General features: G+C 35.8%; 1 protein-coding gene across 1 annotated transcript in view; it reads right to left on the reverse strand.

Moving 5' to 3' along the window:
• IL1RAPL1 (interleukin 1 receptor accessory protein like 1) overlaps nucleotides 1-26,355 on the reverse strand; it is a 766,492-nt gene that overhangs the window by 363,085 nt on the left and 377,052 nt on the right. The window contains exon 3 of the mRNA XM_026101661.2: nucleotides 1,177-1,456. Within this exon, the coding sequence (XP_025957446.1) occupies nucleotides 1,177-1,456 (280 nt within the window). The remainder of the gene's footprint in view (nucleotides 1-1,176; nucleotides 1,457-26,355) is intronic.

Genomic DNA, 26,355 nt, shown 5'->3' on the forward strand with positions numbered 1-26,355 from the left:
TGCCTCGTGGGTTATGTAAAGAGCCCAAGAACAAATGTTTATAAAACACACCTAGTAAAAATTTCCTATACCACACATGACAGCATCCCCTCCTACCCCCACCCCCAGAAAAGTGTACTCTAAACATCACTAGACTCTCCAGGTGTTGGTGAAACAATTTTTCTTATTTTCTTTGCAACATCGGAATAGCTTTATCATGCCTTCCTACTCTAGTCACCCAGATGCTTTATTTTTTTTTTCTTTTTTAACAGTTTCTATAGTCTATGAGTAGAAAAATTGTTTTTATAGATATGGAGGCAGAGAGGAACATTGCTTCATCTGTTGATCTAAGTACAATAACCAATTGTTTCAACCTATTGAATAACTAGTACTGAATCTTCCCTCTATTTTTTATGCATAGTTTGTATAGTTTCACATCTAGTATAAATATAACATGAGACAATATGAAACTGTCTAGATGATCTTTTTAACTGCAAAGAGTTGGAAACAATGTCTCAGTATAAACCACTTTAGAGAGGCAGAAAGAAGCTGAACATCTGTCTCACAAAGCAGAAATGGGAATCTGTTCAAAGTTAAGGTGCTAGGGCTTGATCCATCAGAAGGTTAAATAATTTTGGAAGATATCTGGCACCCAGCCCCCATTATCGGGTCAAACCAGATACGATGGGGGAGGATATATGTCTGTAAAAATGTCTAGACTTTGCCATAATCATATCCATTTTCCTCAATGCAACCATTTTACATCAAGCAGTAGAAACCTGGCACAAAATAACTGGCACAAAATTTTACATGAAAAGGTGAATTAAAAAAATTGAGGAAAACTCATGGAAAATTAAATTTGAATTTGCATAATGAACCTTTTGCACTAGAAGACTGATTATAAGAGTTAAATCAAAGCAGAGGCAGGAACACATGAATTCCACGATGGGTGGGATTGGATGTATAGATTTTACATTTTGTTATAAATAACCAAAATTTATACAACAAATTATTTAAAAGGTTCAACACATTCATTCAACAATAATTTCTACTTAAGCATGAAAGGCAGAGACAGCAAGAGGAGAAGAAAAAGCAACATATTCAGAAAATATTTTTTTTTGCCACAAAACTCTCACTATAAATATTCCCATGTTTGGTATCTGTGTCATTAAAATGCAGTATATTAAAATATAGTACCTTATAACGCATGCATAAAGCCCACTGTCTTGTACCACTGTTGGCCGAAACCAAATGGAGTCGTCTTCTTTGCTCATTCTAGTTCCATCAAAAGCTATAGGTTCCTCGAAATCTCCAGGTCCAGAGCTTTTGTACCACATCAAACTAAGTCCAGCACTTTGGGCTAGGGAGTAGTTAGCTCTAATATATCCATAAAACAGTGCACATTTTATACGAACAGGTTCTCCCACTAGAACTTGATATTTCTTGTAATCCACAGACCAGTCAGTGCATCCATCAGCTAAAAGAGAAGAGGGAAAAAAAAAAGAAAGAGATTACTAAGGTTTCAGAGAGCACACATGAGCAAGTTATACAGCAAGCTTTACTGTAGAATAGTTCGTTGAGTGACTAGTAGTACTCTTTTGATTACTGGAAAATCAACTGCATTTCTACACTGTTAACATCATTTACTTTCCTATGCGGAACAGAGTTATTGAGACAATTAGTGGTAAATCTTGATAATTTCTGAGATAAATGAGCAATTACTCTTTTTCATCTCTTGTGGAACTCCAGCATGAATTGTTATAAAATATTGGAATCAAATTAGTGCAACACCGAAGCAATGTTGTACACAGGGCGTCATAATCAGTGAAACGCATTAATCAAAAACCTTCAGGGCAACAATATAAGTGAAAGAAGGGAATTACTTAGTCTCAGAAGACATTAGGACAAGGAGCTGTGGCCTGAAGCTGAGAATGTGAAAGTTTGGGTTAGATCTAAAGGAGGAGAGGAAACTGTCTTAACACTAAGAGCAGTTAAGGGCATCTATGCAATAAGAGAGTGCCAGGAAAAATGGCTGAAGATATTTTCAATGGATTATTCATGAGCAAGTTAAGATCTCACTTAGAATTCCTGACTTTCCAGAAGCACAAATTGCAAATTAATTAAAATGACTCATGTATTTATTTTTTCCTGATCCAGCTAGCAATAACTCTAGAATAATTATCACATTCTTCACCTGTTTAATATAGACCAAGCTGTCAGTCTGGATCAGTCCAGCTTCTAATAACTGCTCCTCCAGAGGGAACACTAGAATTTTTTTACTTTATTTTAAAAAAATTAACTATTTTTAATTTTAAAAAAGTACACAAGGAAAACATACTTTCTATAACGTTTTCCTATCTAAAGCTTAAGTTTTGTTGCAAAGGAGTTTCAACAATGAGAATTCATCACCATTAGCTGATGTCCAACTTGAGCTAGTTATTCAGGCTCCCACTTGGTTGGAAACAATCAGTACATCCAAAGGACAACATGTTAAAATGGATATCTATGACTGGCAAAAACATTTGGTCTTTGAAGTGGTCACTTTCCTTTGTTGACTTTACAAGAACCTAGATAACTAGCTTAGGTGAGACAATCAACTTTTGCATATCTAAATTCACGTGACATGCCTATCACCCTGGAGTTGGTTGAATACTGATTTTAATGGAGAGTTCAAGCTACTCTTTAAGATTAAGCAGTATTATCACTTTAAAAGCAGAAAATGTTTTCATCTCTTATTTGAGAGAAAAGCATGCCATTTTAAAGTCATTTTTGAGATTTCCGTGTGGATAGCACCACAACACTCATCATACACAGTGAAATATGAGAAAGACACAAACATGTTTACACTAGATACCATTGCATAAGTACCTAAGACAATACAACACTGAAGGACAGAGGGGAAAAAAAAAGTAAAAACTTTAGAGTCATTTTGCCCAGTGAACAGAATTCATATAGTGAAATATTTCATATATCCTTGGGGTGTTTCCTCCCATGTCTGCTTTTAAGGCCAGAAAAGAACCTGGCCCTGTTCCAATTTTCCTACCCCACAGTCCCTAAAATCAGCATTCTTTACCAGACCCTAATAAGACACAGACATACTCTTGCAGAAATTAAAGTGAATAGAGACAAGGGTGTGCTATTAGCTTCCCAATAGGACTTAAGAAACGAACTTCTATTTATTTCAGAATACATTCACATTTTTGATCATTTCATTTTTTACCTTTCTGAAAGAGCACTCTCTCTCTGATCTGATTCTATTTCACTCTACTTCTAAATCTCCAAGGCCAAGAATGAATTAAAATGCACCTCTAAGCAATGCTAATTCCATTATATAAGTTAGCAGGTAATAGCTTCACCATACTTGACTATCAAATTGTAATCTTGCCATTCACTATCTAAGTCACTACGGTTCAGTTTATATTAGTCTGCTAGGCACGTTGTCTCTCAGGATATTCACTCTTAGTGGTCCCCAGTTCCTTGAGCTTGATGAATCTATGGGAACATACTACAGAATAATACCAAATCTATTTCAGACCTTTGTATCAAATAAAGGAATAACTATAGATAGTTAGATAGACAGATATCCTTGACTTTATTTCAGCATGGTATTCCTCACAAAAAAGTAGCAAGAACCACCCATTTGATACCACCCATTTGAACCACCCATTGATATCATCTCAAATCTAGTTTAGTAAGCCTCGACAAACATGCTAGCAGGCATTCTACTGTCATATGCAAAAAAGAGAGAACACTTCCAAAATTTTGCACAAATTAACTTTTTAAAAGTTCAGTTCTTGAGATTTAAAGAGAATGTTAACAATAAATATATAGCCATTGCATTTACATTAATGCTCTAAAATATAGTTACTTCAACAGTTAAGTTGGATGATATTTTTATGGAAAAGAAAATACAAATCAAAAACTCCCAAACACCTAGAACTGCATTAAAACTTTGTATCACAGAGTACAAACAACATTACATTTTAATGTAACTATTTTCTGCTGGGTAGTTTGTTGGCACTAACTGCATCAGTATGTATTACCAGATGGCTTAGGGGAACAGCAACTCAAGCAAATACAAAGACTGGCATGCCCATAATGTCATGGGATTCTATTGTATGTTTTGTCTTAAACCAGAGCTTTAGAAACAGATCCTCATTTACTTTTTGTGAAATTTAATTACCTATGACTTCTCTTTAAGATGCACAAAACCAGAGAAGAAGCAGGTAATGTGACAAGTCGTGATCTGTCAGCTAGAAAAGAGAATTCCAAGCTTCAAAGCATTAGACAAATTTCTCTGTATTTTAATTATCTAATATGCAATGAAACAATCCATATTCTTGTATGGTCAATGACCTTGGCTTATTTTTGATAAACTAGAATAGATACTATAAAGTCACATTCAGTGATAGTCTTAAGAAAACACTTATCCTCTTCTCAGCGTGGTCTTCCAGTGAAGTGAACACGACTGTTTCTCTTCTCACTTACAGAAACATTATATCAGTTTAACTCTGCCAACACTGACATTCAAGTCACATAGAATTGTATTAACCTTATCACAGCTGGAAGCTGTAATACCTTAAATATCTTACAAGGAATACCTCACACTACTGCTTAGCCAACATGTCTTCATCTATGAGAAGGTGATAATGCAGTTTTGACAGTTGCAATAGAAATTCATCTTTCCCATCATAAGACACAGATGTCTTTCACATTTAGGATTTTTCTTTTTTTACTGCTCACAGTGATTTTTTAGGAGATAACTGTCCATCTGTGCTTGAAGTGCTCCTATTCCATTGAAATAGGGGACTATAAACAGAGGATAAAAGACATATAAAATGGGAAAAACAGACTATCATATCCTTAAAAATGAGATTACTGTGAATACTCAGAGCATAGCATGCCTGCACTGTAACTGATACATCCTACTATATTCTCTATAAGGTGCATAGAGTACATGTGCATTTTCAGTCTAGAAAAACTTGGATATATGGGAAACCTAATTAAAATGCTGATTTCCAAACCCCTTAAAGCATGTAAGGGTACATTTTCAAAGAAACAAAGACTAATTATATTTAAGATGTATTTTACATTCAGGAAAATCTGTGGATTTTTCTGTTGACATTGGTACCTTAAATAAACTTTATATATTTATAGTTAGATGTTAAGCATATGCTCTATTGCTTCATAAATAGGGATAGACAAGAAAAATCTTAATAATCTTAAATGTTAGTCCATCCATGTTAATATCAAATCGACTGAGGGTTTTGTATTCAGTTTTGCAGTTTAACTGTGATCCATTTCTATCTTCATTGAATTTTCTTACTTTTCTTTGTCTTTAAGAAGGTTATTGCCTAAAGAAAAAAATCAAGTGTATTGCTTCTTAGTTGTATCTGCTGCTGCCATGCAATCAAAACATACATTTATGCTGGCACAAAACAATGGTGGAAAAAAAAATATGCTCAAGACTTACCAAATGTTAGGCTTTCCTGTGTTTATTTCTAATGTCATATCATCAAACAGTCAATCACTTTATTATTATTATTATTATTATTATTATTTTATAAATTGGAAAACACTGGAATAATTCAACAGCTTTGAAATTTCAGAATTGCATTCAAATGAATGCATAACTGCATGCAAATGAATGGTTGTAGTCCCTGATCTCTATTTCAACATGCTGCCAGTTATTGCTAGACATTATAGCACAATACAGGGACCGGGATGAATATCATTCACTCAGTTATTTTCATGAGTGATTTCCAGGTATGAAGTAAACCACACTACATCACCGTCCTAATAATGAGATCATTCTGTGGGATAAACAAGCCCTCTGCAGGCTGCATCTGGTGATAGGACCCATACAAAATACTTAACATTTCTGACAGGGTCTTCCCTTTCATTTTACAGGATCGTATATACCATTTCCAAGGGAAAATTCAGGGCTGAAAAGGAGAAAATTGAGCTACTGACTCCTGGGTCCACTGCTACAACCCAGCTTAGTTCGAAAACTTCAATACAATTTCTAGGTCTGAGAGTTAATAGAAGTCTCCAAGTTTCCAATGCATTTGTGGAAAGCTGACTTCCTGATCTATCTAAAGAATTTAAGTGTGGTATTAGCTGAAAACAGTTCTGAAATATCCAGAACAGTAATTCAGTAACAGCAAACTCTTCCAAATTTATTGCATTTATTTTCATATAAACCAAAAATTATTAGATTCATTTTTTCTCATTTATGTGTGCTTGCTCTTCCCCTCTTAACCTAATTTCCTACAGAAAGGAGGTTTATGCAATGCTGCTGTGTGCCTTCCATTAATTTTTCAGCCACTTCAGGGTTTTTTGAACATATTAGCCATTTGCAACCAAATTTGACAGGGAAGATGAGTTTTTTTTTTTTTTTGGTGTGTGTATCCTTTTAGTTGAAATAAAAAATGTACTCTAACAGGCATGAAAACACAGAGCTTAAAATGCAACAAGCACTGTTACTTGAGAAAAAGAATGTGGTCAGCTCTATTTTTAGATCACTTAGATTCTGTACTTTCAAGAGAGTTCCAGTATAAAATTAGAAACATGAAAAAAATATGGATTTATCATTAGCGCTAATGTTTTCAAATGACCACATCAAGTATATTTTATACATGATTAAATTTGCTATTACAGCTTTGCACATTCGTATGCTGCAGTTCAGTTTGAGACAGCACTTTTATTTTGAACTCCTATTTTTCATTCTCTTGATAACTCTCGTGAAAATTACCTTATAGGCTAAAAACTTGCATATTTTGATCTCAATCTAGAAGTGTGTGGTGGCTACCACAAAGGGAGACCAGTAAGAGAAAATGAAAGTGCTGAAGGAGATGTGAGGGAGGCAGAAAAATTATTTTTGGTACCATCATCTATTAAAGACCTTAGCCCCTAATAATTACAGTTTTCCCAGCCGCACCTGAGGAAAGCTTTAAAAGTGGCAGACTTGATAGCTGGGTGACCATGGCAAATGTACTAGTCTGTGGGAAGAGGAATACTGGAGGAAAAAACCTATGGCTTGCAGTAAATTAACTCAAAATACTCTTTTTCTTGACCTCAGAGTAATTTTTCTTGACTTCAGAATACTGCGCTAAAGTGAACCAGATGCTACACGACTAGGTATTAGACTACTTACATATTTTGTAAAGTCAGGAGAAGAGTGAAAATACTTTTATGTCCACCAGGCAGGAAGTTTTTATGCAATTTTCTCTCTTACAAGCCCTATTAAATAGCATTTTTTTTGTCTGAATTAATATTTATCCTTGTAACTACCATCATTACATTGTAGAAAAGTTTAAAACATGAAAAACACTTTAAGAGAGAAGAGAATAAATATCCTGTGCAAGTTAGAGCAACTAAAGGAAGAACAAGTGCATGCTGAACTTCATAAGGTCTTATTCTAAAACAACCATGAATTCTTCCCTGCTGCCCATTCAGTCCCATAGCCCTCATTTGTGGTTCAACATGATGTGTAAAATAAGTCTCAGTAACCACATATTTAAAGGTAGCCCTGCTTCTCCCTGGCCTATCCAGTTCCTGATTTTCTGTGTTTGCATGGGTTACCTTCTTTCAAGTATTTGTCTTCGATTCAGAGGCCATCTGTGTATCTACAGGTATAGCATGAAGGTGGCAACATTCTGCAATCAGCAGCCACAAAGCACAGTTTGCAAAGTCTGATATTAGACTACACTACTGGTCTGTGCCTGTTGAATGAAATTCAATGAATTGAAAATGAATTGCTTCTTGTTTATTGTATTTATTATGTTTCCTTATTTGAAGGCAATTCTGCAGCCTCTGTTTTTTCACAGTGAAGCCAGAATTTTTTCTGCACCTAAAGAACACAAGTGTTTTCCCTACCTGCTCCCCAAACTTACCACAATTTATTTTGAAAGACAGCTTCTACTCATGCCACTGTCATACAACTTCAATCATTTGCCATACTGTTTAGGCACAGAATCACTACATTATTGGGTGAGGAACTGAAGTTTGGGGTGCATTGGTCTTAGATCTCCCTGAAGCATTACAATTGACTAAAATAAAATAGTCACCCAACCTGAACAGAAAATACCGTAGGGAGCGGTTAAGCTGATTTCTAAAAATTAAACAAAGACAAGCTAGGATGCTTTTTTAGAAGGAAGATTTCCAAGCAAGGAGAATCCCTGGAGCATACTGGTGTATCAGGTTGTATAGCAGATGGCAAATTATTTAATCTCTCCCACATTCTCTTCTTATTATTGAAACTGCTTCTGAAAACTCATTCTGTTCTCCAGTAGCCTCGTTCTGGAGATTATGACAGAGACCGAGGATTTCCTCATACTGGAATAGCAGCAGCACTTTACGTCTTTACACACGTTTTCCTCCTACAAAGAACTGAACCGCATATATTGAATATCAGCTGAATCGTAATAACTAAACATGTGAAGGCTCTCTACTTTCACTAAATATGAGGTAATTCAAAAGATTAGTTCAAAAAACACAAGGATTAAAACTAATCGAATTATCGCATGTGCCTAAGAGAGTGCAAATGCCTGGTTGCTGTGATTTAGTGGTAGAATGGAAATCTCTTAAGCTGCAGTAACATGACTATGTGACTGGGACTGTGTGGGAATGAAAAGAATAAATGCTTCAGAAGAGCTGAGACCCAAAGAAATGCTGTTTATTTCAACCAGATTTTGAATCAAAGGATATTTGACTTTAAAAAGTTGAAAGATAAAAAGTTCTAAGAATATAATTAAGTATACATAACCATGGGGTTGTCTGCAATAACATATACTAAAAATACATATTTCTGTTTATTAATCTGTTCTATACTACTTCCACTGTTAAAATACTGGGATGGAATTAATATACTGAAACCATGATCTTGACTGACAGTATCAATATTTTTACCAAACTATGCTAACTGCATTGAACTCCTACTGATTTTAGGGACTATTTAGAGCCTACAGGTAGTCCTACTAGACTCAAACTGTAGATATTTATTTATTTTAAGTCATGTATATGTCAGGTAGGCATTTCTATCTATATCCACAATTAAATAAAGCTAAAATACAGCATGACATAAACCACATAAACCAATTCCAGGGAGTTTTTTCTTTCCTCAGTATGACCAAGTTGTTTGAACTCTCCCGAAGTTGACAAGAGTTTTTAAATAATCTTCATTATATATGCATGCCACTGCCTCATTTGATTAGCTGTGTGCATATTTGCACACACAGTAACCTAGAAAGAAATTACAGTGTTCCTGGTTAAGAACACAATGTCGATATTTATATCGATATATTCATCTGACATGTACAGTGTGCCTTCAGAAATCTGTTAAATAAAGCTTTGGTGATCAGTGTTTTCTAAAACACTCTACGATCTTTTTAAAGACTTGAGGAAAGAATAACCCGTTGTGCCCGCAGGCGCTGCAGAGCGGAGGTGCATGCTGGGGCTGAGGACAGGGCAGGCAGTACCGCAGACAGATGTGATGCTCATAGCTGCACTGGGAGAGCATGGCTTTTCCCACACAGCAGTTTAGACCAGGATCCACATAGCACTGCTGTGAAACTGGGGTAAATAATGATTTAAAAAAATAAAAAAAACAAATCCACCCTCAGCAAAGCTGTCTCTTCAGCAGGAGGTGGATTTGCTTTAAAATGTAGTTGCCCTTTTCACAGGAAAAAATTTATGTTGCTTGATTATGTATCTTAACAAGCAGCAAAACATACCTACAAATATAACTGAAATAGCTACTTTTCTGGTGCAATACTTTCTGTATACGCCTACAAGTGCCCAAGGCATAGAAAGGGACACATTTTCCTTTTCTTTAATCTTTCCTTTCAATTCCAGGAGCCCTTTAAAAGTTTCCATGTGAAGCCATCAATAGCAAAAGCAATTCTTGATATTACTCAGAAGCTTACTACCAGCACACAGTGCAGCACTTGGGACCATAACAATTAGAAAACACATACTAGCCGAAATAAGAAACATAGATGTTGTCAGTTTGAAATTTGTTAATTAAAGTAGGTGTCCTTTTATGTAAAAAGTACTATTATTTAATGATTACCAAAAGTGGAATAAAAAAGATTTCAGTAAAAAAAAAAATCATGCCATGGTTTACAAAACTACAGTAAAATCTTCCAGATGCATGGAACACAGGCATAATTTAACACTAAACTGCTGAACAAAGTACACATTTGCTTATGAAACAGAAATTAATTTTAATTGAGGAAGTTTTAATGACATGTGTTCTTTTCCTGCAGATACTACCAAGTAAAAGACATGGTAGCTTAAAGCCAAAAGGAACCTCAGAAAGACTTAGCAAGGAACAACAATATTAGCTGAACTTTAAAGAGAAAATATTAACTACAGTAAACCTACACTCCGGGGATTATAAAAAGTCATTACAAATCTGTTTGTACTTTTTGTTCATTTTAGAAGAACTCATATTATTATAGCATCTGGCATTTTCCTTCCTTTTTTGTCCATATTAAGTCTGGAAGCTAAAGCTTGCAAAAGATATTAAATTTTGTAAATCTTTGCTCCCCAGTTTGACATTTCCTCTGTTCCCACATGCCACATGTTTGCCACACTTGAGATAGCTTACCAAGGAGAAAGAGGCCACCAGAGTAATACAGTAGTTCAGCACTTTAATCTCATTAGGTAAAGGAAATGAAAATCATTACTATTTGAGTTTGAGAAGAAAACTTTGCTCCTTTCACCAAAGCTTACTTACTTACCATACATTTCTCCTTCCCTCTTTATGCTGTACCCTGAGTACATCCAAAAAAAAATAACTGGTGTTAGATGAAGTGAACATGAGAGGGCCTTTAAAATATTCTTATATTTTAATATATTTCGCATCCTGATTCAGTGAATACAAGAGGAATGTTTTTGGAAAGGAATACCAAGAACATTTTCAAACAGAAACATTTGCCATCTTCAATTCAAAGAGAAATTTTTGATATTTTGAAAATAAATTTTTCATTCAAGTTGAACATACAGACACAATATTTACTTTATCATGGGACTGCATTTCCCTAATGTGCCACTGGGACTCAGCAACTGCTGGTCAGGTCAAATGGCTCAGATTTTCCATAAGGATGATATTTCTTAGTGGTCATCTCATACAAAATCCTTGCAGCCATAAAACCTCATAGTAAATGATGAAAAACATTTAAACAATAAACGGACACAGAGTTCAGCATGGAAGTTGCAATGAGAAAGTATTCGGGCTTCAAACATCTGAATCGCAATTTACAAAGAAAAAAAGGAAATGCAATTTTATGCTGATTTACTTCAAAAATTGTTTTAATTCACTTCAAGATGAAATGCCACAAACTGGGTCAAACTTACTTTGAAAGTTACGTTTCTACTTCTCATCTGTCTAAGGCTTGTCCTATTCTAAGTAACATAGTGTACGCCCATTGAAAATTCTTATGGGTTGCAATGAACATCAAAAAATAATTCAATTTTGTTTCAAAGAGAGTGTTGCACTAGCTCCATAGTTCTAAGTTTGCATATAAGACAGGCAAAGTGCTTACTGGATGCTTATTGACACTTCTCAAGGCAGGAAGCAGAGAGTTCAGCACAGCGGTGGGCTCCCACTTCATTCTTTTTCCTCTGTGTTCAGTCTGCACATTCTACATTTGTACTGTATTTACAGAGTACTCATTCCTATTTCTGTTGCTAATCATCCAGAGAAAAGTTTCTTCTTCCTTGCTGTAATAATTTGGCTGGGAGATGGGACATCATTTGCGAGGAAAGCAACGATAGCTAGCCATACACAAACAACGTTGGGTAGCAGGTGCAGCTATCTCTAAAGACGCAGAAATTCATGTGTCAAAATCAGGATTAAATTTATAGCTAAAATTGACATCAAGAAAGAATTTTCAGATTAGGGCTGGGTGGCCTTTTTGTTATTGCTGCCACCTTTCCTTATGCTAAACACCACAGTTAATGTCATCAACAGGCAATAACATAAAAATCCCCGTGTTTGAATTGTTTTTATTTGTCCTAAATCTTAAATTTTCCAGCCAAATGCTTTCCAGTGAAAAAATTACAATTCCAATTTTCAGAATCCCACCACTACGCTTCAAAGAATTGAATAGCATACTTCATTCTCTTCCATGGGCCAGAGAGATTCCTTAGCTAATCTAGTCTTAGCTTAATCTTCTAAGATTCAGTACGGTCTTTTCTCTTATTTGTCATTAGACTGATCCTTTACAGGATATATCATCCAAACAAGCCTGGCATACATTTAAAAACAACAGGACTAGGAGTTATAATATCAAAAAGGATCATGGTGATATCCTTTTCCCGCCCCCACCCCAATTTTTTTGTCTGACTGTTTTTTCTTTAAAGGAAGAGTTATTTTTCCTATGAAATACAAAACACCCTAAAATAAAGAAAGCTAAATATGATAAACAGTTTTCAGTCAAGCCTGACTGAAACAAGTCAAGTCTCACGGGCCTGAAGGTGAAATTGTTGCTCAGAACTAGGTGCTAGGCATGATAGCACTGGATAAATATCATAAGATATCTCTTATTCTCTATGTTTTTATTGTATAGCATAGGATCATATTTCAGTTATGCAGAAAACTATTATTTTATAAGTAAGCAATTGTTTTAAATGTGTTTGAAAATTTACTAATGCAAAAAAGTAAATAGAAGTGTCTTTGTTATTTATAACTAAAGAAACTAGCCTACAAACTCATACTAAGCCATTCCAGCCACTGAAGGAAAGAACATTTTTATAAAGGAATTCAATGAAATTAGAAATGGTTGTAAGAGCACCTTATAACCCAAATATTCCACTGAGAGCAACTTTTATTGAGTGATGCTTCACTGTGTTTGATCTCTGTGCAGCTATACTACCTCAAATGCACTAAAGTAAAGAAAACGCTAGTATATTTTTCAAGATAAGGTTAGAGAGCTGAAATAGTTTTTGATCTGTGATTATTTAAAATTTCTTCAGGGATTGTTCAATTTAGTAACTAATCCACCTTCCATCCACCCTCCCTCTCCTGCTCAGTGCATATATGCACACGTAAACACGCACTTTAATTATTCATGATGAGTTTTGCTGCAGTGAGTCAGGAATACTGATGAGACTGAAATTTCAGCACAATCTGGAGCCGTGCAAGCCAAGGGTCGCCGGTTTCGTAGCCTGCTGCTAATAACGTCGGAAGGGAACACACGGAAAGTACAAACACAGACTCAGATTTATGCCAGAAGAAAGGAGACATGACTAAAGTAGACAAATAGGCATTGATCCCATCATCCACATAGCCAATAACTGAATTGGCATTTATACATCCAATGGGAGAGGGGAAAAGGACTAGGGACGTTTCCTGTCAGAAAAGAGGAACCCTCTTCCCTCTTTCTTTTTCCCCTAAACTAGAGAGCACACAACCAATGAGATTCAAGTGAGCCATGTACTAGAAAAATTGGTATATTAAAGGCGCTAGAGAGACACAAGACTGGATAATCCTGAAAGCCAGAGAAGGAAAAGATAGCAAAAAGATCATAGTTGATAATAATCAGTCATGTTTATTTATCAGTGGCAGTGTTTATACTGTTCCTCCTTTTTTAGACTGTTCCTCTTTTTTACAGCCTCCAAGCCTTTTTCATATAAAATCAACAACAATAAAAAAACAAAGCTCCTGGAAGAGTTCATATCATCTCCCCCAGGTTTTCCTTTTCTGGGGCACGTGATACCTTTGAATTCAGAAAACTTTCAAGCGTTACATTTATGCATTTGATACATTTACTGGTTGGTTTGTATAAGGTTTCTCTCTTATTTTCTTCCTGGGGAGGACTGTGATCTCTGGTAGAAAGACATTAGAAGATACAGGAGAGCCTAAAATTGCAAAATTCACTTCTGAATTTCTAACAATTCAAATACAGGAAGGAGATTTCACTGCAGTGCAAAGTTCTTTGTGATAATCAAGATACTAATTTTGTCTGGACTTCCTGAAACTTCTATGAATTCAAATGAAAATCACTTGTACAGTCTAGTTTTGTGAATATGTGATTATATACATATATTTTTCCCCATCTCTATTCTGAGTGGAAGAAAACCCAGCATATATGCACTTCTAAGGCAGGGTAAGGTGAGCTCACTTTACCCTGGCCCGAGCTGACTAGACATAAGTCAGTTCCATATCAGCCCAGCCCACAAGCTGTTAAATTTTATACTTCAGGTTGGGAGTAACCCTGTGCTAGTGAGAGTACACAGCTTCCAGTCTGGAGAGCTGTAAAGCTCACAGCCATCAGTGTAGGCATCTCAGGGCAAAGTATAAGCTCTACTTGCCTTTTGAAGAGCAGCTTGGTCTGCAAAAGCACTCAAGGATGTTGCATCAACCTCTCATTCATTTTTTTCACCCCATGCACCCCCCCCTTGCCCCCGGGTTTCGTGCCAAGTGCCATTCATTGCTCCATTTTACAGTAATAAATTAGTGCTGCTCCAGTAGCTCAGAATGGCTGTTCACGTGGTATTTTTGCAGCACATTAGCCAAGCAGTAGGAGAAGTCATATGTGTCTCCCATTTGACACTTCAGTCTTATTTTACACTTGGGTTTGTAAATGGAGTAAGAAATACAATTTATCAAGCTTCTCCTCAAGACAGTTTTAATATCAAGGGAAACTTGTCTTTGGTAATAAAGTTGTCTCCAACCGAGCAATGTTTTCTGCACTGCTGTGTTGCTGTCTGTAAGTAAACTTAGCTCTTATAAGGGTCATCAGCAATTTAATTAGCACCTTTCTCTAAGGCTTGATCGTTACTGGCACTAAACATACCTGAGGAAAAAGTTTAATTATGCTTTTTGCTTAACTATAGGAAATGAAGTCTTCCATCAGCATCAAAAGAGATTATACGTCTATTGGAAAGATCCGATTAATATGAATGATCCTGGAGTGGAAGATTCCATTAGAAATTTCTTTTCTTTGAACTATCCTTTGAATTTAAGACCAAAAATTTTCTATAGGATTATTTTTGTTTATAAAGTCACAGTATGATGCCCAGGCTACAAACAGCAAGCCAGAATAAAGGAATCATAACATAAGGCACCTCCTGAAATGTTAACTGCCAACCAGTTCTTTAATGTTGCACTAATCAAAACCGGTAGCCAAGGAAATAAGACAAAATCAAAAAATGTCCCCTGTGTAGTATGTGTGAAACTTTGACGGAATTAAACCTCACTATATGGCATATGGTATATTATTTCATACACATATTAGAGCAAATGAATTGGATGAGGCACATAAGTAATAATCCCAAGGTTCGCACAACATTCATCCTCAGGAGTCTTGTTTTCTGTTTCCTCAGAGTTGATTTTGTAAATGGTGGAAGAAGAAAGACGGAAAGGCTATTTTTAATTGCAGGGAATGAATACTAAAAATTAAAATGCAGGTCTTATAATTAATTTGGAACATTTTACATTATTATATATGTACTCTAGATGATATGACTTTTTATTATTATAGAAAAGTTATTAGCAACTCCATAGTTAAGGCTGCATTGAGATTTGCACTTAAAGCAGGATTGAAATCCTTCTATTACACACTTCATTGATTGAATCTATTTTCCAGAATTAACACAATACATCTTCAGAGCAGGACTGAATTTTTTCTGGAAAAAATCATCTTTCACATAAAAAAAAGAAAAACAATCTCTTCTGGATTTCTCTTTCAAGCTTCAAAATGCCAGCTATTTTTCTTCTCAAAACTCACAATAATCTCACACTCCAAACTCACATTATATACACAGGTACATAGCCACTTTTTAGATAGGCCACTTTCCAAAGCACTTTATTCCCTTAACTCATTATAATCACCATGTAAGAATGGAATTAGAGACCTGAGAATTTCTCTTTCTTTTTTTACTGTTCAGCATCTCACCCTATCTCTACGACTAACATGTATCTTCAGCTTTTTAAAGAGAGAGCTGCAGAAACTGCAGTAGAGTTATCTGTTCAATTCATTGAAATTCAATGTTGGTGAAATTGGGTCAATCTTAATCAAAATTCCTTTTTGAAAGAGAGTTGGAAAGGAAAACAAGCAAACAGTATTAAACGTGGAACTCTTAAAAATATTTGCATTTCTCCATTTGAAATTATTTTGTATTCATAATATTGCATGATAAAATGTAATGTAAACTGTCAGTGTCAAAATGAAACATTTCCTAGCCATGAAAACCTTCTCTTTTCTTTGTGACAAAATGGTCAAATACGGTTGTTATTCATAACTAACCCAGAGTTTAAAGTGTACCCTCCTTCACAAAATTGTATTACCAACCCATGGACTTGCACTATCCAGTAAAAATTCCTACTCCCTTTGGAAAGCTCCTTCTCCATAAAGGCAGTCTTGGTCTTCCCTGGCTTGACTTCTCACCCAGGAGTCTCAAGATTCATGGAGCTCTTTTTTCCTTTCCTCTCAGCACACTGTTAAGTGCCTCTAATTGAACCCATTTTGATAGGACTATTTTATTTTTATTAGAGTATGGTTTCCAATTAGTAGGTAAGAGGACATTTCAATTTGGCATCTAATCCATTGCAGAGATGCCAGGTACCTGTCTGTGCTCTGTTGTCTTGCACTTTGTCTTGGTATCGCTAGAGGGGATCAGCACAACAGATGACTTGTACTGGTATGTGCAAAAATGGTATGTATTAAAAGATGTGTTTGTATAAAAAAAATAGAGAAGCCCACTGCAATCAAGTATAGTAAAACTATCAGAAAAAGACAAATTAATGAGTTCCAGACATGCTGACGAGAGTCAGTGGTTTTTCCCTTTGGCAAAGGGGAAATACAACATTTTTCCGTTGTTCTTTGAGAGAGATTTTCCAGGCAGGCATATTTGAAATTTTCAGCTTGATAAGGAAATTCCAGAATTAATTTACATATAAGGTTTAATCTTTGACTTAATCTTTGACTTCTCCATTTTCTGTTTTAGGGGGTCCTTTGTTGTCATCCCCCCCACCCCACCCCCCGGTTAGCCAGTGTTACACTATAAAGTTATTAAATATTGTGTACAATTCCAATTTTTCATTATTATATCAAATAGTTCCTATTACCACACAACTAAATATATTGACAAAGAAATAAAAAGAAGTTTTTAGAAATAACTAATGATGTTATGCGCCTTTTCTTTTGCCTCCAGCTTGAAATACCCTGAAGATCTATTGTGGAAAGCATGTTTACAAGACCTGTTTGAATATCTGGACTCCCAACAAGACAAACCTTTAAAATTACTACTTCCTTTGTGAACTAGAGTCTGTTAAATAGATGACCATCTACATAAGGTAATATTACAAAAATTAGCCACTGCAGATAAAAGACATCAAATTAAATTCTAAAATTTAAAAAATAAAAACATTATGTAGCAAGAAAAATACATGAGAAACTAAAGATTTCATAAATTAATATTTCTCATTTTTCTTGAGTTGTCAACAACTGCTTAGCTTTTTATTTAATCTGCATATAAAAACATTGCTCCTGACATCATAAGATCCATTTCTCTAAAATGAAGATGGAGGTTAAGGAAACTAATTTTTCACATAAAAATATGCAATGTGTACATCAACACTAAAATAAAATGAAGTATGAAGAAATAATAAAAATCATGTCCACTCATTTATACCAGAAGATAACCCCCCTCCTAGACACTACTGCAAAGGGCGTCCACTAGGTACAGCCTTTAATATTAGGAGAAAAAAAAATCCCTACTTTTTCTCCTTTTAATGTGTTCCATCAAAATATTTCATTCTTCTTAATGACAGGACTGGGCCGGGGCTTCTGTGTCAATGGTTTAGTTGTCTATCACCTCAAGCCATGAAGATAATAGAGATTCTTAAATTAACACTTATCTCAAGGTCACTTAAATAATTTGTTCTGAAATTCCTGCTGGAAACTGTGCTTCAAAATCTCCTCCCTTTCATATTTAGAAACTATCCTGTAATTCATGTTCCAAATTTAGTTTATACCTTAAATGTATCTGTGGTCAGTTTTATATCTATGTGCGCCTCTACGTGCAAGTGTATCTCATTTATTTTCTCTTATCTTTAACTAGCAATTTGGAAGAGCTGTTACAACCACCTCATGCTCATCTCTTGTGCTTATCTGAAATGCAGAAGAGAAAAAAAACAACTCAGCTCATCAAGATGTATCTTGATCAATGCAATACAAGGAACACTCCCATCTGAACGAGTGAGAAATTGCTGTCAGTTACAAGAAGCATATTTGTAGCATAACAATATATTAACAAGATGGTGTTTTATCTTTGGAATGTACTCTAAGAATCTTGGAAAAAAAGTGTACTTCAAGAAGAAATTAGAAAACAGCAGCACTGAAAATAATTTCTTCAAGTAATGATGATACAAGTAAGTGTCCATCAGGTGAATCTAGCATTGTCAAAAAAAATTAAAAGAGGACCTTACTAATTCTAATAAATTCTTAAAGAAATATTTTTGTTGTCCCTAAATATGGTCATATCAGATCATTCTGTTATTTCTTCAAAGGTTTTCTCTGGTTTCATTAAAAGAACACAACTGGAGTGTACTGCATAGCCACAAGTAATAACCACTATAATTTCTAAGACATCAGCATCTGCACTTGTAAATCAGAGCACATACCTATGTTTTTATCTTTCTTGATGGGAAAGCCCAGTGATTTCATTTTCCCCTCCATGACAACTGCCTTTTCCATAGTGGTTTTATTTAAACTTAAAAGTAGCAACTTTTAAATGTACAATTCTGGTATATTGTAAACATTATTTATTTGCAAGATGTTGATAGATCCAGCTTGCTAAATAGAAGCAAAAGTACCGTGCGCTTCAAGGTCATTTATAGATATCTTGAGGGACAGTTCAAAAGCAAACTGACTTTTCCGTGTCGATAAAAGGACAGAGTAACCAACTCTCAGTTTTCCAGAGAAAGAAAATCAGATCTCAACTTTTCAGTTGTGTGGTCCACATCTACCTGATAACAACATATTTGTCTTCATCCCTTTCCCTGCATCCCTGCCCAGAGGAGGGTTGGAGGGGGGAGACAAAATCCAAGGCAGCATTGCTTGTCAGAACCACTGATCAAGCATGTTTTCTCTTCTTTCACAAAAAAAAAAAGAAAAAAGAAAAAGAAAAAAAAAAAAGAGGCCTATGACTACCAGTCTCCAAAAATCAGCTCTTGGCAGCTGTCAAACAAGAGTCAAGCTAGCCAGCTTGCCTGATTTGGAAGAAATCAGGCAACAAAATCAACCCAGGGGTTTGAGTCCACCCTCAATGCTACATGGTTATTCTGCCTAAAAACATTTCAAAATCCACAGACAAATATATTATGGCAGATCTGTTTCAGCCAGTGAGAAACAAATTAACATCTGTCTGGAAAATGATGCTCTGTTGTACACTTTGTCCTTCTCTTCAACTCCCATTCCAGTTTTCATTCAGTTTTAATTCTTGCTCAATTCTGTTTTTCTGAAGAGTGAACAACTCTGGGATTGCAACTCTGAACTGCATGTTTTCTAGCTTGTAAAAAATGTATGTGTTCTAGTTGGTGTTCTTGCCAAGATAAATACAATGTAAAAACATAGTGATTTTCATTATTAAGCCTGCTTTGTCAGATATGGGATTTTCACAGTCCCTGAATTCAGTAAGAACATTATCTGTTATGAGATTAGGCAAACAAGTGCTAATTAAACCGCTGGACAACAGCCAAGCTATCACTGCTAAACAAGAGTTACCTGAACCTCAAACAAAGGCAAGAGGTGCTACTTTAAATACATGTCTGTTTTTTCACTCCGCCAAACCTTTTGGATTATGATACAGTCATGAAGCTTGCAAATATAATGGATTTTATCTTTTATTTTTGGAAACCGTTCATGAAAGCACTGAACTGAAAAATAAATAAAAAACAGCAAAAAAACAAAAAAACCCCAATACTCTCAATAGCATAAAACATGCAGCACAATGAATACATGCTTTCTAAAAGTTCTATAAATTTCTGTGAGACAAGCCCAGTACATTGCCCTTACATCTGTAGGAAAAGTTTCCTCTACAGCCTGTAAATTAATGTAATGTAATTAGTTAGCGATTTGAGTTGCTCCCTGCTAATTCTAGCACCCATAAACTACAAATACTATAGTAATACAATAAATTAGAAGATAAACTGTAGTTTGGAGAAGGCAAAAAGCATACATTCACAGACATACAAGCTACCTCATTGTCCCTCACTGACTGTTTTACAACACTCAGCAGCTCCTGTGAATCCAGAATCCATAAAATGGTGTTTCTCCAGTGAAGACTATAATCTGGACGTTGGATGAGTCTTTGGCACAAAGATCTCTATGAATAACGCCGTACAGAATGTTTCCTGTTTCCTCTTGTGAATATCCAAAATGGGATTTGAGCACTAGGACAATTTTAAGTCTTTTAAATGTCTTAACAATTTTGAACTGGATCTTCACTTGGATATCTAAATCAGTTCAGCACTTGTTACGTTTACTATAAATATAATGCAGCCCCTCTATGGACGAAAAGGAGTACTTCCAAAAGAAAGGTACTCTCTTCCTCAAAGAAAAAGATGCTACGTGCAATTTTTAAGATGGAGGCTTCATTTTCCATTCCATCAATCTCCTCTATATGCTAATTATAAAATAGCATTTAATGAAAAGAAATGGGAGATATTAATTAGGTGGGTTTACTCAACGGCTCCAAACGTGTAAATCCAGACAAGAAAAAAAAAATTGTGAAGCAAAAGTGCAAATAAAAACAATAACAGAAGTTTTCTTGAATTGCACTGCCCATTCATTTTCTGAGTTACTGAAATACAACCACTTGCACAAAATGAAAGCAAGCTGACTTCAGGCCCGGACTGAACAGAGTGGCAAAAAAAGCATGACAGAGATGACATTTTTCAGTGTCCTAAGTGGCAACTCTCAATACAAAAGCAATACAGGGTTGGCAACAACAGCAAAAAAATCTCAAAATCTTTTATGCTAATCAACTATACTTTAAAATGGCAAATTTGTACCATATTGGCAATGCAAATTTCTATGCTTTTTTTTAAAAACTCTGCAGGTTTTTTTTAATATTTGGAAAGAAGGTCAAAGGATAATTAAAAAATTAAGTATGTCATATCAGCTTCAGCTATTAGCAAAGTGTTCTCTTAACCTCCAACTATGCTTTTTGACTTTCATCAGAATATTATCATAGCATCAGAGTAAGAACTAATACATGCTTTTCCATTTGTTGCTGTCTTAAAACATCTCTGCGGCAACTTAAAGTTGCCAGGAAATGAGTATTTTGATCATCATCATTCTCTCCTGAATCTAAATCCACTTCATGACACTCATAATTATCAGGAATTCATGATGTAACAAATCCTGTATAAGGGAATTTAGATGGAGAAACAGGATCACGCATAGAACCAGAGCTAACAACTGACAAATGCAATAACATGTCCTTCCAGTGCTGGGCTGCAAGTCCTTCTCTCCCTTGGCTGCAGAATAAAATTTCTTAGGATCCCATAAGAGACAATCTTGACTTTCACAAGACACAAAAGCTTCATGAGGAAGCAAATTCCCCCAACCCAAACCCCTCAAGTCAGGAGCAGAGCCATGCAGCTCAGGAAGTACAGTACTGGCAGTGCCAGTAAGCAGCCACAGGCTTCACGCCAGCAAGGCATTAGGATTTGCCAGCTTTGGGCTGGGCATCTCTTGGCCTGCCTGGAGCTTTCTTTGAGCTTGTTTCGCTCCAACAGCAGTTTTCCTAATGGCGAGGTGGCTAGTGCCTAATTTGTTTTACTTTTGATTAAACCCACATAATAATATGTGGCACTAGTAAGCATAATTTTTTTTATATAGATGACTATAACGAGTAATTATTTTTGGATGCAACACGGAGTTGCAGACCAGTGAAAATACAACAAGACCTATGAGTCTGTTAGAAACACAGAAACAGCCCCAAGGGCAGCCTGGAGTGAGGAGGAAGAGGCCATCAGCATCGTCCTCCTCCCAGCAAAGAGGCGGAAGGATCCCGCACCACGACCGTCGTGCTCCCCCCAGCAAGGACACAGGGGGCCGATGCTGTGACACGAGTCCCCCCAGCCCCACGTGCACTGAAGCCATCAGCATCACGCCGCAGGGGAGCGGTGGAGGCATGAGCAGGGAAAGGCACACCACAACTAGCTATACTGTTTACATTGTGGTTTAAACTTTTTTCCTGTAGTGTTTTTTTACTTTATTTTTCCTGAATTTTTCAGGTAGACTAAAAAAACACCACTCAAAAACCTTACAACCTTGTCTTATTACCTACACTTTCCCTCCTACTCCCATTTGTAATGGGGATTCAGAAGTCCCTAAACTGAGTATTTCTAATCCTTCAGTTCCAATATTTTATTACTTAAAGATAAGTGACAACCTACAGTTTGGGCCATTTACATAGTTTTTAAACAACAAAAAAATTAACAATGCATATAATAAGCAAGCTTTTATCTGTACTCAATTTCCCTTTTACGCAGGACTGATTAGCTCAATTTTCATAATTTCAGATGACAAGCTGTCAAAAACATGCTTTCTTCCTTCCTGATTTATCTTGAAAAAGCACTACCTCTCTCCTCTTAAATTATCCAAACTCACTACCAGAATACCAGAATATTTAGTGTGCTTTAAAAAATCCAAAATAAACAAGGAAAAAAAACCCAAAACAGCACTGCGTGCCAAAGATGTGTTTAATGTATATGAATTTACACAAAAGTGGCATTTTTCTTCTCACAGGCAGATATCTGATCAGATATCTGATCTTATCCTGCATATTTTCCACACACACACGTCAGAATTCTCAGAGCACATTAAGAGACCATCAGATAACAGGATAAAGTAATGTTTAAAAACATATGTCTTGATTTATAAATCCAGTAAAGCAAAGCAGTGAAACATCTAATTTTAAGAAATTCTGATCTCATCTCCTTTCCCTCACACCCTAAAAACTCCATTTTGGATATCAGAAGAGGCACTGTGCAGTGCTGATATTCATACAGGGAAGAAAGACAAACTCTACTTTAATTTCAGCTATATTAAGTTGGTGGTTAAAAAGCTCAAGAGGCAGATGAGAGGGACAGTTTTCATTTACAGTTTCCTCTCCAAATTTCTTTTAGTTGATAAAAAGTGTACCTCTCCTTATTGAGTATTGTTCTGAATTATACACAATTTTATTAACATGTATTCTGGCTTTGCCACTTCTTTAAGGGCTTTCTGAGCCCTTTCCCGGGGGATTGAACCCACCTAGGAAGACAAGGAAGAGAAAGACGCATAGGTGTCAGCAAGTGACCTGGTTGCTAACTGCTGTAGTCTTGGCAATCCTCCTCTAGATATTAAAACTTTCATCTTGAAATCCTTACAGAAAAGCCTATTTTCAAGAATTTGAATGGCTAAAGTTAATAAGACCTCTCACATGTTCAGAGTTATTCAGATGTCATACACCTACAAAACTAAGATCTAATAGACTCTCTTCAGCTTCTTTTCCTTTCCTGCTTTCTTATCCTCCTTTCTACCATTTCAAGCAGGTGAGAAGCTGGGAATTGGATTTGAGGCCATAAACCGCAGAAACACAGAGAGTGGATTTGTAAATGATATTTACAATTTAAATTCGATGGCAGAGGATAGTCTTCCTCTGCGGGATCCCATACTTGCTGAAACACATACTGTAATTCAATATACCTTCCCCTAGCTTGGTGAAGAGTTCCATTTCCTGCAGCTCTTGCCAGAGTAGGCACGACTGAGCCAGCAATATACAGCATAGAGGCACTCAGAAATCTTTCCTTGCCTTAAACCTCAGTGATTATTTAGTCGGGAAACACACACAGGGATTAATCTGCACTTCAGAATCAATTTATTTTCGTGGCAGTAAAACCCATTAGATCAGCATGAGTTGTCCATACTTTCATAACAGTGCTCTTTTTCCCCCTCATATATAGTTTCATATAATTGCATATTCAGAAAACGTCAATGCAGCAATTTACCTATGATATGTCTTATAGCTCTCATTAGGACAAAAAGGCAATGTGTGAAAAGAATCATCCATTTTAAGATTTAAAGTGCTTTAAATTTGCATATGGATGTTAGAATTATGTATTGATTTTTTCTGGTGTGTATATGCATATATATGCACACACACATGTTGTGTGTATGTACATATTTATATATCATACACAGCTTAAAGAGTGTTTAGGATGCTTCTCATCAATTAACAACAAACACTAAAGCTAGCAAGGTTTTTCCCTTTTCTATTGTTTCTAATTTCATAAAAGACCCCCTTCTTCCCTTGCTCACAAAAAAACAAAGAAAATCCTTCCCAGAAAAAAAAAACAAGTTTGAGATTCGGAAGATCAAAAAACAACATTGTGAAATGGAAAATGTAAGCTCTCACTGTACTATCTACTCATATATAAACATTTGCTTTTTTGGTGCTGTTTTGCAAACCTAGATTAGCTTTATGATTATGATTAGATAGGTTTCAGCATGACACTTGACTACATCCCCGCCTTTCTCTATTTTTCTTGTTCCTATTAAATTTAAATCATGCCTCATTTTCTACTATTAGTTTTAATCACAGTAATGAAAAAGCCACAGGATTCTCTGAATGCCTAAGCAAACAACATGGTCAAAAAAAAATAGCTTGTTGAGTTTCATATGCTTGATTTAGCCAACTTTTTCAGCAGCTTTTGTCAGATACATTACAGAGGTATCAGTAGCAACACCATAGCCAAGACTATTGAGATTTGTACTGTAAGCAGGATTAAAATTCTTCCATTTCATCCTTCGATGATTAAAATTAGCCTCCAAATGATGCAGCAACTCTTCAAAAGATAAGTACATATTAAGTAATTTACAGAGGAACATGTGAAAATAATTCCCCATTAAACATTTTCCCCAAGAGCCTTGATGTGCTCAGATCACCTTAATACCACAAATGTAATGCTTTTTCCACAAACATTATATTCTCAGAACATGTCAAACCCAAGATGCTTTTTAAACAAGTGTTTAAACATTGCTATTGCCCTTCTTTTGTTTTTCTCGTAAAACTCAAAAAAGGCCCTGTGCTGAATCTTTCAGCTGTGCCTTGGTCATGTAAGTACCTCCAGGCTTTATCTGCACTAGTGCCTGGTTGCCTCCACAGCCCGGACTACAAGTTTTACTGAAGTCTTACTGAGAATTCATGCAATTCTTCAAGCTGAGGAACAGAGCATCACAATAGAAAGAGTTTAATTAAAATTAATAATAGTAGTACTTTTTATTTTGGCTTCTTTAAGTACCCTTTCCTCTCCCTAATCGAGACTGTTCTGAGGGAGCCACGCGTGCATCCAGAAGGGCTGCAATAGCACAGAGGGATGTGCAGGCAACTCTGACAAAAAACAGAACTATTACAGTCCAGCTCAACCCCTAGGTCACATACTTCTCATGAACCATGTATCACAATATCTTCAAAATCAGTTCTGACATTCTCAAAACAGACATATTGAATAATTCATAATAATATTCAAAAGTTTCTACATTGACGCTATTCAGATGTATTAGAGGTACTGAAAAGGGCATTGTGAATAACTTAAATTTACTGTGTTGATAAAATAAATTCAAATAGGCCAAGGTATTTGTAAGAAGTGTCTGCCAAAGTGATTTAAAATGCATACCAAACTAATATTTTCCTGCAAAATTGATGGGATCTTATCTGGTAGGGTTACTAGTGGCTTATTAATGAGAAATTCTGCATGGGGTTATACTGTCTTGGACAGCTCCTGTAAACTGGCATTTTCATTTGCTTGGCTTCCTGTAACAACTCACCATGCCTATGTTACTTACTCAGACCTCAAAGTACAGCTTCTCCCTGGGCACTATGCAGGAACACATAATAGAGTCTTTATAGTAGCACCTTAGTGTTTAACAGTTGGATTATTATCACAGTGTGCAATAGATTTCTTCCAATATGCACTTTGTATGCAAATGGTTAAGCCAACAAAAACCCTGTGTTTCTATATTGTTATTTTGTTGTAAAACAAATTTTATTCAGCTCAGGCATTCTTACAGTGGAAGTGTCAGGGTGAGCATTACCAATAGCATGCAAAACAGCCTACTCTAAATATTTGCAAGACCCTATGGTATGCAGCATTTTAAAAATAAAGATACTGGTCCCTACTCAATAGTTGGAAAGAGCAATTGCAGGTTCTGGATCATATGTATTGTAAAGGAACTCCAGTTACTTAACAGTCAATATTTGAATTCAATACTGGCTCGAAGGCAAGACCATATAAAAAGCTTCAGAAAATAGCTGGTAAGCACTTGAGTATTGTCAAATACAGCTTTGAGTTTTATGTGCTAAAAGACACAA

The sequence above is a fragment of the Dromaius novaehollandiae genome, chromosome 1, assembly GCF_036370855.1.
Source record: "Dromaius novaehollandiae isolate bDroNov1 chromosome 1, bDroNov1.hap1, whole genome shotgun sequence".
NCBI lineage: Eukaryota > Metazoa > Chordata > Aves > Casuariiformes > Dromaiidae > Dromaius > Dromaius novaehollandiae.